Source organism: Oncorhynchus kisutch, linkage group LG30 (genome assembly GCF_002021735.2).
Source record: "Oncorhynchus kisutch isolate 150728-3 linkage group LG30, Okis_V2, whole genome shotgun sequence".
Classification (NCBI taxonomy): domain Eukaryota; kingdom Metazoa; phylum Chordata; class Actinopteri; order Salmoniformes; family Salmonidae; genus Oncorhynchus; species Oncorhynchus kisutch.
The window spans coordinates 1,563,672-1,577,420 of record NC_034203.2 but is presented as its reverse complement, the minus strand read 5'-3'; the positions used below and the strand labels follow the sequence as shown (position 1 = coordinate 1,577,420).

The 13,749-nt window shown below is 42.9% G+C and overlaps 1 protein-coding gene across 2 annotated transcripts in view; it reads right to left on the bottom strand.

The window, feature by feature from the left end:
* Positions 1–13,749, bottom strand: part of pex5lb (peroxisomal biogenesis factor 5-like b) — a 159,972-nt gene that overhangs the window by 27,666 nt on the left and 118,557 nt on the right. For both annotated transcript variants that reach the window (XM_031810683.1, XM_031810681.1), the window contains exon 7: positions 524–640. In XM_031810683.1, the coding sequence (XP_031666543.1) occupies positions 524–640 (117 nt within the window). The remainder of the gene's footprint in view (positions 1–523; positions 641–13,749) is intronic.

Sequence of the window (13,749 nt, the reverse complement as noted above, 5' to 3'; positions counted from 1 at the left end):
CTCCCTCATTATTGTGATCTCTCAACATTTGAGCAACAATCTGTTCCAATTGAGACAATAGAGGGAGTTGAGAGAATTCTAGATTAAGTATCAACCATCAGTGGTCTGTCATTTGAAGCAACACATCACTTTCTCATGTTAGCTCTACACTACCTATCACTAATGAGTGCAGTTGTGAGATTCCTAGGTTAGTGATAGGTTGAAGATGAATTCAAAGGTTTGGTGATGACATCGATACTACTGTTTTTCTCCATGTAAAATATTGGATTAGATAGCTTAGAGGAAGGGATGGTGTTTTGTACCATCGCTTGTGGTTTTAAAAGGTTATTTTGGGGGGTAATATCAGGGATTAGTATCAGGGATTATGGTCAGTAATTGCATCTCTTTGAATGGATAGACATTTTGTGAATAAATTCTGGGATTGGTGGGAAAGTTTAGGTAAATGATATTGGAAACTCTAATGGGAGATTTTTCCAGATTAGTATTAGTGTTGAGGAAAGAATTAGGTGTTGGGGGAGTTTACCTTCTCAATTGGAGAGCTGCTGGGTGGTATCGGGCCTTCATTTTCTTCCTCGAGCCAATTCCTGCGAGCCAGTTCCTCCCATTCTGCCTGCATCTTATCCCAGAACTCTGTGTCCGACTGATGAGAACAGAAGAGAAAGAGGTGTTGGAATTGATTTCTGCTTCGTAATGGCCCAATCCCACAATCATCCACTGGACATATCCCATTCCCATGGCCCTTGGTGACACCCTTATGGGATTTAATGGTAGCTAGATACTACAAGGTCAGGTTCATTAGAACACACTGTAGCAAACTGTTTCTCAACAGAAAATGAGCGTTTCACCTTGTTCAGATAGGATATCCCCGTTTCACTCATTATTGGTCTGTTTTCTTCCGTTTCGTTCCTATTGAAGTCAACTCTAGTGTAAGCAATATGGTATAAACTCCACATAGCCTTTGGTGTTTGTGACAATACAAAAAAGGTATAAATACAATGCTAGTTAGAGCTAATAGGGAGGGCCAACAATTAAAGGGTCTAGAGAGGTAAAAACAATGGAATAGTTTAGGATTGGGTCATTGGCTTTTATACCATTCTCTTCCAAATCTTCAATGAGCTATTTCCATTCTAACCATTATTGGCTGTCCCCGACCCAAAATAATATCTTGGTTGACAGAGGGTCGTCTGTTCTTTCGACATGTCAATTGGTAGACATTTTAAAACATGTATTTTTTCATTTATAAACGTTTTAATAAAATCAACTACATGCACTGAGCTTGTCTGATGTTTAAGCACACTGTTTGTGTCACGCCTTGGTCTTAGTATTTTGTGTTTTCTTTAATTATTTGTTCAGGCCAGGGTGTGACATGGGTTTGTGTGTTGTGTTTCGTATTGGGGTTTGTAGTATTTGGGATCGCGGCTGATTAGGGGTGTTGTATAGGCTTGGCTGCCTGAGGCGGTTCTCAATCAGCAGTCAGGTGCTTCTCGTTGCCTCTGATTGGGAACCGTATTTAGGTAGCCTGAGTTCGCTTTGTCTTTCGTGGGTGATTGTTCCTGTCTCTGTGTAGTTTCACCAGATAGGCTGTAATTAGGTTTCACGTTCCATTTCATGTATCGTCACTTTTCTTCATTAAAGACATGAGTAACCACCACGCTGCATTTCGGTCCGACTCTCTTTCTACAAACGAAGAACGCCGTTACAGTTTGATGAAATAATTAACACACACAAATGACTCAAGAGAGAGCCAGAGATCAAGATAGAAAGAAAATAATTTGAAGAAAAATTTTCCCAACTCTCCTACTCCTGCTGCTAATGGCCTTCACAGAGAGAGGCCTATATATAACAATGCAAGTAACTTGTATTGCCAACTACGTAAAAGAAAACCGACAAATAAAATAATTTTAGGTAGAAAATACCCTAATAAAAATAAATGTCCTATAAATCACATTGGCTACGCATGGCAGTTTGTTCATGTTCTTTGAATCGCATCATCTCTCTACACCGCCTGTCTACAACGAACTTAACATATTTTATCAACTATCAACTGGGTCCGGCCCACTGGATGAGGGATTGACATTTTTCCCTTTCACCCAGAGGCTCGGTGGTTATCGAAAGGGAGAGAGCTGGAAAGATTTTTTAATACATTGAGGAACTATTGTCATTCTCAATAGATGTAAAAACAGACTTTACTTGCTGTTTAAGGTGAAGACACAATTACTTTTCATTCGTGGTGGTGAGTTAAGACAATCAGAAATACTATCTGACATCCCCAAATGGCCACATTTATATATTTATGCACAGGATAGGTAGCCTATGCCTACCTCTATGCGCAATCAGGTGTGCGTCCTTACTCAACATTGACAGGAGCGCTCCAAACAAAAGTAGTAAATAAAATAAACCAAAACGTGTCTTACAGGTATAGCATAGGTTGTGAGCTCTGCAAACAATGTGTCCACTCCGATAATGAGAACAGTAAACGACTGTAGAAATAATATAGCCTATTGAATCTATTAACAGAAATTACCGAAACCAAAGAAACATTGTAGATTAGAAATTATGGGGATTTATGGTAAATGTACTATGATATACACTACATGACCAAAAGTATGTGGACACCTGGTCGTCAAACATCTCATTCCAAAATCATGGGCATTAATATGGAGTTGGTCCCCCCTTTCCTGCTACAACAGCCTCCACTCTTCTCGGAAGGCTTTCCACTAGAAGTTGGAACATTGCTGCAGGGACTCATCCGTCAGACTTCCAGATGGTGAAGTGTGATTCATCCCGCCGGAAAACACCTTTCCACAGCTCCAGAGTCCAATGGCGGCGAGCTTTACACCACTTCAGCCGACGCTTGGCATTGCGCATGATGATGTTGGGCTTGTGTGCGGATGCTCGGCCATGGAAATTCATTTCATGAAGCTCCCAACAAACAGTTCTTGTGCTGACTTTGCTTCCAGAGGCAATTTGGAACTTAGTAGTGAGTGTTGCGACCGAGGACAGACAAATCGTCTGTCCTACAAGCTTCAGCACTTGGCTATCCAGTTCTGTGAGCTTGTGTGGCCTACCATTTTGTGGTTGAGCCGTTGTTGCGCTTAGACATTCCACTTAACAAACTATGGAGATTGCATGGCTCGATTTTATACACCTGTCAGCAACAAGTGTGTCTGAAATAACCAAATCCATTAATTTGAAGGGGTGTCCACATACTTTTGTATATATAGTGTACGTAATGGGGAATTGATAGACGATAACAATCAAAGGGAAAAATATTCACACAATTAAGGCATGAAACAATGAACGTGCACAAATTGGCAGGACAGATCGCATTCTGGAGAGAGACGTGCCTTGTGGATCTTAGCCACATTCCCCTTCTTCTTGACTCAACATTTTTATTTCACCTTTATTTAACCAGCTAAGCTAGTTGAGAACAAGTTCTCATTTACAACTGCGACCTGGCCAAGATAAAGCAAAGCAGTGCGACACAAACAACAACACAGAGTTACACATGGAATAAACAAGCGTACAGTAAAATTTAAAATCATTATCTTCACACATACTATACTGTAGGTCTAAGGAAAACTTAATAAATGGTGTCATGTCCAAAGCAAAAGATATTTATGGAAAAACCCATGCAATTTTGAAATAAATGCAATTTCACTTTTTTTTATATTATAAAATTGCTTGGCGTGCCAAGGCAAATACCCTCGCGTGTGCCTTATGTTGCAGATGCCTGTCTTAGAGTGATGGACTGTGACATTCCCGCAGCCTCCGCAATGGATTAATCCACTGAGACAGGCACGAATCAGACACGTGTCTAATGGGCCGCTCAACAAAAATAATCTGTCAACCAAAAGCCTTTTCAACAAACAATTGACCTGTTGGGCAAATGGGGTCAGCCCTAATATCCACAAACTTGCAAGGACCAAGCTAGTGCATTCGGAAAGTATTCAGACCCCTTCACTTTTTCCACATTTTGATATGTTACAGCCTTATTCTAAAATGGATAAAAATATTTTTTTCTTAAATCAATCTACACACAATACCTCAGAATGACAAAGCGAAAACAGGTACTTAAAAATGTTTGCAAATGTATTAAAAATAAAAGTATTCAGACCCTGAAAAAAATCGAATCCAATTGCGTGTTTTGTTGCTTGTGTTCGCTTACTCAATTTGCATGCCCCCACTGGCCTCTGTCCAAGACAACACACTGCGATTTGAACAAAAATCCATAATTTCACCCATTTACTGAAGCATATTTCTCCCGCTGCTAAATATGGGTCTTGTCAGTTCAAATTAGCCTCAATAGATAGATACGCTATATTTGGAAAGAAGCCATCTTCAATGGGAACAGAAGAAACAAATACATTGCCAAATCTTCTGATTTTTTTTTTTTAAGTAACCTTTTTTTGGACAGAGAGTCTGCTGAGACCAAGGTCTATTGTACAGATGAGCCCTGTATCAAACAGACACATCAATATACGAAAAGCAAAATAAGCATATAAAACAAATGCATTCTTCAGTAAAAGGGTCCTCAATCAGCCATCTGAATTGCCCTAGTCACCAATTCTTCCAATTTTTGAGTTTTGGAGATTATTCCATAAGTAAGGTGTAAAAAAACTAAAAGCAGATGTACCTAACTCAGTGAAGATCGAAGGGATCTCCAGATTAAACCATCCCTGAGGCTGAGCCTGGTAGCTCGTATGTCTGCAGGTTCCCAACGAAGTAAGACGGAAGTCTATGCAACAGGGCTTCATAAACAAAAAGAGTGCAATGCATCAATCTACAAAACTTCAAAGAGGGCCAGTCTACTTTCTGATACAGAAAGCAATGATGTGCACTGAACCTGTCACCCGTAATAAAGTGTAGTGCGTTACGATAAACTTTGTCCATTGGTTTAAGCACAGTGGCAGCTGCATTCATATAGGCAATATCACCATAAACTATAACCAGTATGAATGTTGACTGAATTATTTGTTTTCTGCTATTTAATGAAAGGCATCCTATTCCTCTCAAGGAACACCATCAGAAGAAAAACATTGTGTCCTGTCTGTCACGCCCTGGTCTTAGTATTTTGTGTTTTCTTTATTATTTTGGTCAGGCCAGGGAGTGACATGGGTTAATTATGTGGTGTGTTTTGTCTTGTTTTTTTTGTAGGTATTGGGATTGTGGTATAGTGGGGTTATCTAGAAAAGTCTATGGTTGCCTGAAGTGGTTCTCAATCAGAGGCAGGTGTTTATCGTTGTCTCTGATTGGGAGCCATATTCTTTGAGTGTTTTGTGGGTGATTGTTCCTGTCTCTGTGTTTGTTTGCACCAGATAGGCTGTTTAGGTTTTTTCACATTAATTGTTTTTGTATACTGTTCGTGTTTTCATCTTTATTAAAGATGTATACAAATAACCACGCCGCATTTTGGTCCGATCCCTGCTACACCTCCTCTCCTTCAACAGAAGAAAGCCGTAACAGAATCACCCACCACAACAAGACCAAGCGGCGTGGTGACAGGCAGCGGCAGCAGGAGCAGCGAAATCCAGATTTCTGGACATGGGAGGAAATCTTGGATGGTAAAGGACCCTGGGCTCAGCCTGGAGAATATCGCCGCCCCAAAGAAGAGCTGGAGGCGGCAAAGGCGGGAAGGCGCTGGTATGAGGAGGCAGCACGGCGACGCGGATGGAAGCCCTAGAGTCAGCCCCAAAAATGTATTGGGGGGGGGCACACTGGGAGTATGGCGAAGCCAGGTAGGAGACCTGCGCCAACTTCCTGTGCTTACCGGGGGGCTAGAGAGACCGGGCAGGCACCGTGTTCTGCTGTGGAGCGCACGGTGTCTCCAGTGCGGGTGCATAGCCCGGTGCGGTACATACCAGCTCCTCGTATCGGCCGGGCTAGAGTTGGCATCGAGCCAGGTAAGGTTGGGCAGGCTCGGTGCTCAAGAGCTCCAGTGCGCCTGCACGGTCTGGTCTATCCAGTACCACCTCCACGCACCAGCCCTCCGGTGGCAGCTCCCCGCACCAGGCTTCCTGTGCGTGTCCTCGGCCCAGTACCACCAGTGGCAGCACCACGCATCAGGCCTACAGTGCGCCTCGCCTGTCCAGCGCTGCCAGAGCCTTCCTCCTCTACAGCGCTGTCGGAGTCTCCTGCCTGTCCAGCGCTGCCGGAGCCTTCCTCCTCTGCAGCGCTGCCGGAGTCTCCCGCCTGTTCAGCGCTGCCAGAGCTGTCAGTCTGCAAGGAGCTGTCAGTCTGCAAGGAGCTGCCAGAGCAGCCAGTCTGCATGGAGCTGCCAGTCTGCATGGAGCAGCCAGAGCTGCCAGTCTGCATGGAGCAGCCAATGCTGCAGCAAGAGAAGATCAAGCAAATTAGCCCCAGAAGTTGATGGATCTTCCATCATGCCAACTAGAGGCTGGGAGAGGGAAAAGCAGTCGATTGACTGATCAGGGTAAATTAAACCACCATTTCTTTCAAATAAAAGTCCTGCGGAGATAACACATTGATTAAAATAATCACTTATCAAATGTTTCTCAGTGAATATGTTAGATCCACAGCTTTCTTAGGCAGGGAGAGATTCATTTCCACGCTTTAGTGCATTAACTGTTTTCCAAAATTTAGACGGGACACCATCAGAATATGAGATAGAAAGTTGCATGATTTAGCGTTCTTGATTGAGGAGGTGTATCTATTTCTCAATTGCCTGAAAAGCTGGCAATCAGCTAAAGAGTAAATCAATGAAACAGATAAATGCGTATTTTGGCTTATGGCAAAACCTATAACCAAAAAACATATATAATAATAATAATAATAATAATAATAATATGGGGATAGTGATATTTAGATTACATGACGCCACAAGAGATTATTTCACATACAGTACCAGTCAAAAGTTTGGACACACCTACACATTCAGGGGTTTTTCTTTATTTTTACTATTTTCTACATTGTAGAATAATAGTGGAAATCAAAACTATAAATAACATATATGGAATCATGTGGTAACCAAAAAAGTGTTTTTTATATTTGAGATTCTTCAAAGTACACTTTACACCTTTGCACACTCTTGGCATTCTCTCAACCAGCTTCATAAGGTATGCATATCAATTACTTGTTAAAATTTTAATTGTGGAATTTTTTCCTTCTTTATGCGTTTGAGCCAATCCGTTATGTTGTGAGAATGTAGGGGTGGTATACAGAAGATAGCCCTATTTGGTAAAAGACCAAGTCCATATTATGGCAAGAAATGCTCAAATAAACAAAGAGAAAGGACAGTCCATCATTACTTTTGGACATGAAGGTCAGTCAGTCTGTAAAATGTCAAGAACTTTGAAAGTTTCTTCAAGTGCAGTCGCAAAAACCATCAAGCGCTATGATGAAACTGGCTCTCACGAGGACTGCCACAGGAAAGGAAGACCCAGAGTTACCTCTGCTGCATGCAGAGAATACTTTCATTAGAATTAACTGCACCTCAGATTGCAGCCCAAACCAATTATTCAGAGTTCAAGTAACAGACACATCTCAACATCAACTGTTCAGAGGAGACCGAGTGAATAAGGCCTTCATGGTCAAATTGCTGCAAAGAAACCATTACTAAAGGACACCAATAAGAAGAAGACACTTGCATGGGCCAAGAAACACGAGCAATAGACATTAGACTGGTGGAAATCTGTCCTTTGGTCTGATGGTTCCAAATGTTTGAATTTTGGTTCCAAAAACCGTGTCTTTGTGAGATGCAGAGTAGGTGAACAGATGACCTTTGCATGTGTTGTTCCCACTGTGAAGCATGAAGGAGGAGGTGTGATGGTGAATTGCTGGTGACACTGTCAGTGATTTAATTAGAATTCAAGGCAAACTTAACCAGCATGGCTACCATAGAATTCTGCATCCCATCTGCTTAGTGGGACTATCATTTGTTTTCAACAGGACAATGAACCAACACAGTTAGAGCACTGATTATGCTTTTGGGTCCTACTGTGTCTCTAACTGACAATGAATGGGCGACATAAACCTACATATAAACTGATAATTGTGTACAACTTCAGTATTACTTACTAAAACTGTTGTTACACTGAGGTTTTTACTGTTTTATTTTGATAGGGTTATTTTGCTCTTACTGTAGTAGTGTAGGCCACTCCCGACCGGTCACATTATACAGCGCCTGCGTACTACATAGCAGTGCAAGCTGTGATTATACAGCGCCTGCGCACTACATAGCAGTGCAAGCTGTGATTATACAGCGCCTGCGCACTACATAGCAGTGCAAGCTGTGATTATACAGCGCCTGCGTACTACATAGCAGTGCAAGCTGTGATTATACAGCGCCTGCGCACTACATAGCAGTGCAAGCTGTGATTATACAGCGCCTGCGCACTACATAGCAGTGCAAGCTGTGATGCTACAGATGCTGGTTCAATACCTGTGCCGCCCATGACTGGGAGACCCATAAGATGATTGTAGGTTTTTAGTTTCTCTTGCTCTAAAAACAGAAAAATAATTCAAAATAACAAACTGGCTTTATTTACAACTTAGTAACAATGTCTCACCCCATGTTCAAGAATGGCCTTTTTCTTGCTCCTTTTACGTTATTTGAAAAATGAAATAATCTCCAAAATATTTATATTTTTTTATACAAAGCGATTATTATTATTAATTTAGAATTATATAAAAGCCGTTGGATATTCTCCAAAAATATATTATTAACCTGTTATTAGCAGGACAATATACACTGCTCAAAAAAATGAAGGGAACACTTAAACAACACAATGTAACTCCAAGTCAATCACACTTCTGTGAAATCAAACTGTCCACTTAGGAAGCAACACTGATTGACAATACATTTCACATGCTGTTGTGCTAATGGAATATACAACAGGTGGAAATTATAGGCAATTAGCAAGACACCCCCAATAAAGTGGTGACCACAGACCACTTCTCAGTTCCTTTGCTTCCTGGCTGATGTTTTGGTCACTTTTGAATGCTGGCGGTGCTTTCACTCTAGTGGTAGCATGAGACGGAGTCTACAACCCACACAAGTGGCTCAGGTAGTGCAGCTCATCCAGGATGGCACATCAATGCGAGCTGTGGCAAGAAGGTTTGCTGTGTCTGTCAGCGTAGTGTCCAGAGCATGGAGGCGCTACCAGGAGACAGGCCAGTATATCAGGAGACGTGGAGGAGGCCGTAGGAGGGCAACAACCCAGCAGCAGGACCGCTACCTCCGCCTTTGTGCAAGGAGGAGCAGGAGGAGCACTGCCAGAGCCCTGCAAAATGACCTCCAGCAGGCCACAAATGTGCATGTGTCTGCTCAAACGTTCAGAAACAGACTCCATGAGGGTGGTATGAGGGCCCGACGTCCACAGGTGGGGGTTGTGCTTACAGCCCAACACCGTGCAGGACGTTTGGCATTTGCCAGAGAACACCAAGATCGGCAAATTCGCCACTGGCGCCCTGTGCTCTTCACAGATGAAATCAGGTTCACACTGAGCACGTGACAGACGTAACAGTGTCTGGAGACGCCGTGGAGAACGTTCTGCTGCCTGCAACATCCTCCAGCATGACCGGCTTGGCGGTGGGTCAGTCATGGTGTGGGGTGGCATTTCTTTGGGGGGCCGCACAGCCCTCCATGTGCTCGCCAGAGGTAGCCTGACTGCCATTAGGTACCGAGATGAGATCCTCAGACCTCTTGTGAGACCATATGCTGGTGCGGTTGGCCCTGGGTTCCTCCTAATGCAAGACAAAGCTAGACCTCATGTGGCTGGAGTGTGTCAGCAGTTCCTGCAAGAGGAAGGCATTGATGCTATGGACTGGCCCGCCCGTTCCCCAGACCTGAATCCAATTGAGCACATCTGGGACATCATGTCTTGCTTCATCCACCAACGCCACGTATTCTTAGGTAGCGTAATGACTTTTGCTTCCCTCTAAGCCTGGTGGCACACACTTTCTAGTAAGCTTAAATTGAAAATATGGCAAATAGGAGTGGCAATATCGTCCGCTATTATCCTCAGTCATTTTCCATCCAAGTTGTCAAACCATGGTGGCTTGTCATTGTTGATGGACAAGACATTTAGTGCAGGGTGAGCTGCATACAGTGGACTACCTCCTAGGGCACACCGGATCAGTGCTAACAGTATAAATCTGGTTCATAGGCACATAATTACTGCATACAATAGCTGTAGGATCAGAGGCATTCAGAGCAGTTAGAGGGATATGAATTAGGTTACTTACATTGTATTTACCAATGCCCCTGGTGTAATGTACATTTGTTGAAGCATTACGTCAACTCTGACAATAGTAGGGATTACCTGAGCTGAGCTTGGGTCATTGATAAGTCATTGTCTCAACGCAGCCTTATAATGCTTTGAAAGGATCCAGGAACCCATATGATTTGGGTGGATCCCATCCCCTTTATAAAGGGGATTGTCTTTGCCTTTGTTTCCAAAAGGTATTGAAATTGTCAACAAAAGTTACACCCATTGAGCTGCAATAATCACGTAGCCAGTTGTGAAGAGAAAGAATCCTGCTAAAGCGATCAATGCCACGATTCAGAGAGGGCACAGGAGCAGATATTTGTTAGTGTCTAGCAGAGAGTCAATCAGCTCTTTAAAATCCAGTTTCAACTGCTCAGTGCTGCCCATCATAAAGTCATTAAAACCCACATGGACTACGATACAATCAATTCCCATGTCCTGACGTAGTACATTCAGGAACAGCTTAGTAATGTAATTTACTCGAGCGCCGGGATAGGACATTGATTTTGCACCAGGAAAGGTCATATTTCTTACCATGGAGCTGCCCAAAATCACGGCTGGCTAGAAGGACGAGGAAATCCGCCGACTCCCACGCTTCACATATTTCGAAGAACCCTTTATGGACTGGCGAGAGGCAGAATAAGTTGAGCCCGGCGCAGGCCTCCGACAGATGGAGGAGCCCACTCGATCCAGAGCAGGGAGAGAAGGTTGCCGAAGTCGCCTTTATAATTGTAGTAGTAGGCATTGTGGCCCCAGGCACAGGCATCTCCAGCGAGGAAAGTGCAGGAAGATCAGGTTTCAGGACAGCGAAACTATTCATTGTTTGTATCCGCTCTGGGCCTCTCGTTGAGAGTGTAGACTGCTTTGCACGAGGCAGATGTCTTCGGCTTCCTGGCTTGTAACATGTGACCATCTTTGATTGCCTTGCTCCTTTTACTGTGCTACTTCCATTCTGCCATCAGATGGGGGAGGTCCGGGCAACACTGGCGAGCGCAAACGCCATCCTGCCACTGGCGTAGAAAATGTAACGTTCCACTCTGCGTTTTCCCCAGTTTCTTACGTAGGCTGGCGACCAGCGTGATCAAAGAAGCCACCTCAAGTCTATAATCCTCGGCAAGTAAACAATCGCCGCATTGGAAGTCAGAATGATCCGGTTTGTCCCGAAACAAAGCGTAGTAGATACAGCTCTTAGAGTGCTGGAACCGTTAATTTATTTCTCCAGACAGAGGGCTCCATTGCAAAACTCATCTGTTACCAACTTTGTTAGTATGATGGCTAGCAGCTTAGCGTCTCCATCAAGCAGGCTTCAACCTGTCTGTCAAGCAGGCTTCAACCGGTCTTAAGCGGGATTCCGGGCACAAGAAATAGCGGCCCTAGCTGTTAAAAGCTAACCGTGTCGCGGAAACCATGCAAAAACAAGTTTGTAGACGTTGTAATCAGCAATGTCATGGTCCTTATCCCGGGATCGAGCCATTTAGACAAGTCTCCAAGAGAATTAAAATATCCGGGCGCGTGTCATGCACTCAGATATCAAGAAGGTCGATCTTTGACAAACTTTGCATGTTGATATGCAACAGCTCAAGCCTCCTACACGATTTAAAACAGTGGGGGTATCCATATTTATGGCATTTAAAGTATGAGCACTGGATGAGCTTACCACAGTGGGCTTCCCAAATGGGCTAACAGTGGAATTGAACTTTATGGTCAAGATTATTACTGACAATACCTCTGGGAATATAGTTATCTTTTTCAGTACGATGATATTCACTATTCACGTGTTTGATCACCTAAATTTAAATGACACGTGACAAGAATAGTGCTGTTTAATGCAGCATAAATACAGCTTATATCAGTTGCAGAACAATTGGTGATTTAGCCAAAATAGGGAAAGTGGGCTCGCTATTGTCTGAATTTCTTATCCTCTTTCTTACCTGACTGATGACTTTACTTGAAGCGAATGGTGGTGCACAGGAATAGCACACAGATCAAGAAAAAAAAGCAGTGGAACTGGCTTCGAGGTCCAGATTTGAAAATGATGGGTCAATAGTTGTTAATGAAATGGGATGCATACAGACACAGATGCACAGGTGAACACACACACATGCGCACCCATGTGTACACACACACACCTGGGACATTAATATGAGGGGATATTATTCCCTGGTCAAATTAACTAACTTTATAATGCATTGTGAGACAAATAAAGACAACTTCATTCACAATTTAACTTAACCATTGGAAAACAACACCTGCAGTAACATATCAGTTTGACAGCAAACAAAGAGGTCAGCATATTTACAGCACTGTACATATGGCATGGCAGAACTGATATCATGCCCCCATTAAACTGAAAGGGGAGACACAAGGACAGAAATGGGGAGAAGGTTAGGAGGAAGGTGAGGTGGAGAAGAATGAGGGCTCAACGGAGTAATCAAATATTTTGATGACATGCATCGTGTGCTTTGTTTCAACTCCGATACCCAAACCTCCATAACATGTCCAGCTATTGGCTGTTGCAAGAGCTAAGGATAGATATACAGAGAATTGTCAGATAATGCCAGTAAAAACTCATATACTGTATGTGACTTTGTGGTACTGTCTTATCAGCTTTGGCCTTTTATTTGCTTAGGATCAAGGAACAATGTTCCATACAGATGGAAAGGGGACGAGAGGCAGGGCATATAAGGGCGGGGCAGGGCGTATAAGGCCCTGCCCCGCCCTCCTTTCGGAAAAGCTGACCACGACTCCATTTTGTTGCTCCCTGCCTACAGACGCTGACGTCTCAGCGTGAATCATTTTGCACGCCCAATTTTTCAGTTTTTGATTTGTTAAAAAAAGTTTGAAATATCCAATAAATGTCGTTCCACTTCATGATTGTGTCCCACTTGTTGTTGATTCTTCACAAAAAAATACAGTTTTATATCTTTATGTTTGAAGCCTGAAATGTGGCAAAAAGGTCGCAAAGTTCAAGGGGGCCGAATACTTTCGCAAGGCACTGTATGTGAAAAACACCTTGAGGATTGATTCTAAACAACGTTTGCCATGTTTCAGTCGATATTATGGAGTTAATTTGGAAAAAAGTTTGGCGTTTTGATGACTTTTTTTTTGGTAGCCAAACGTGACGCACCAAACGGAGCGATTTCTCCTAAACAAATAATCTTTCAGGAAAAACTGAACATTTGCTATCTAACTGAGAGTCTCCTCATTGAAAACATCCGAAGTTCTTCAAAGGTAAATGATTTTATCTGAATGCTTTTCTGTTTTTTGTGAAAATGTTGCCTGCTGAATGCTAATGCTAAATGATAACGCTAAATGCTACGCTAGCTATCAATACTGTTACACAAATGCTTGTTTTGCTATGGTTGAGAAGCATATTTTGAAAATCTGAGATGACAGTGTTGTTAACAAAAGGCTAAGCTTGAGAGCTAGCATATTTATTTCATTTCATTTGCGATTTTCATGAATAGTCGAGGCTGTAGTCACGATCCCGGATCCGGGATGGCTCGACGCAAGAAGTTAA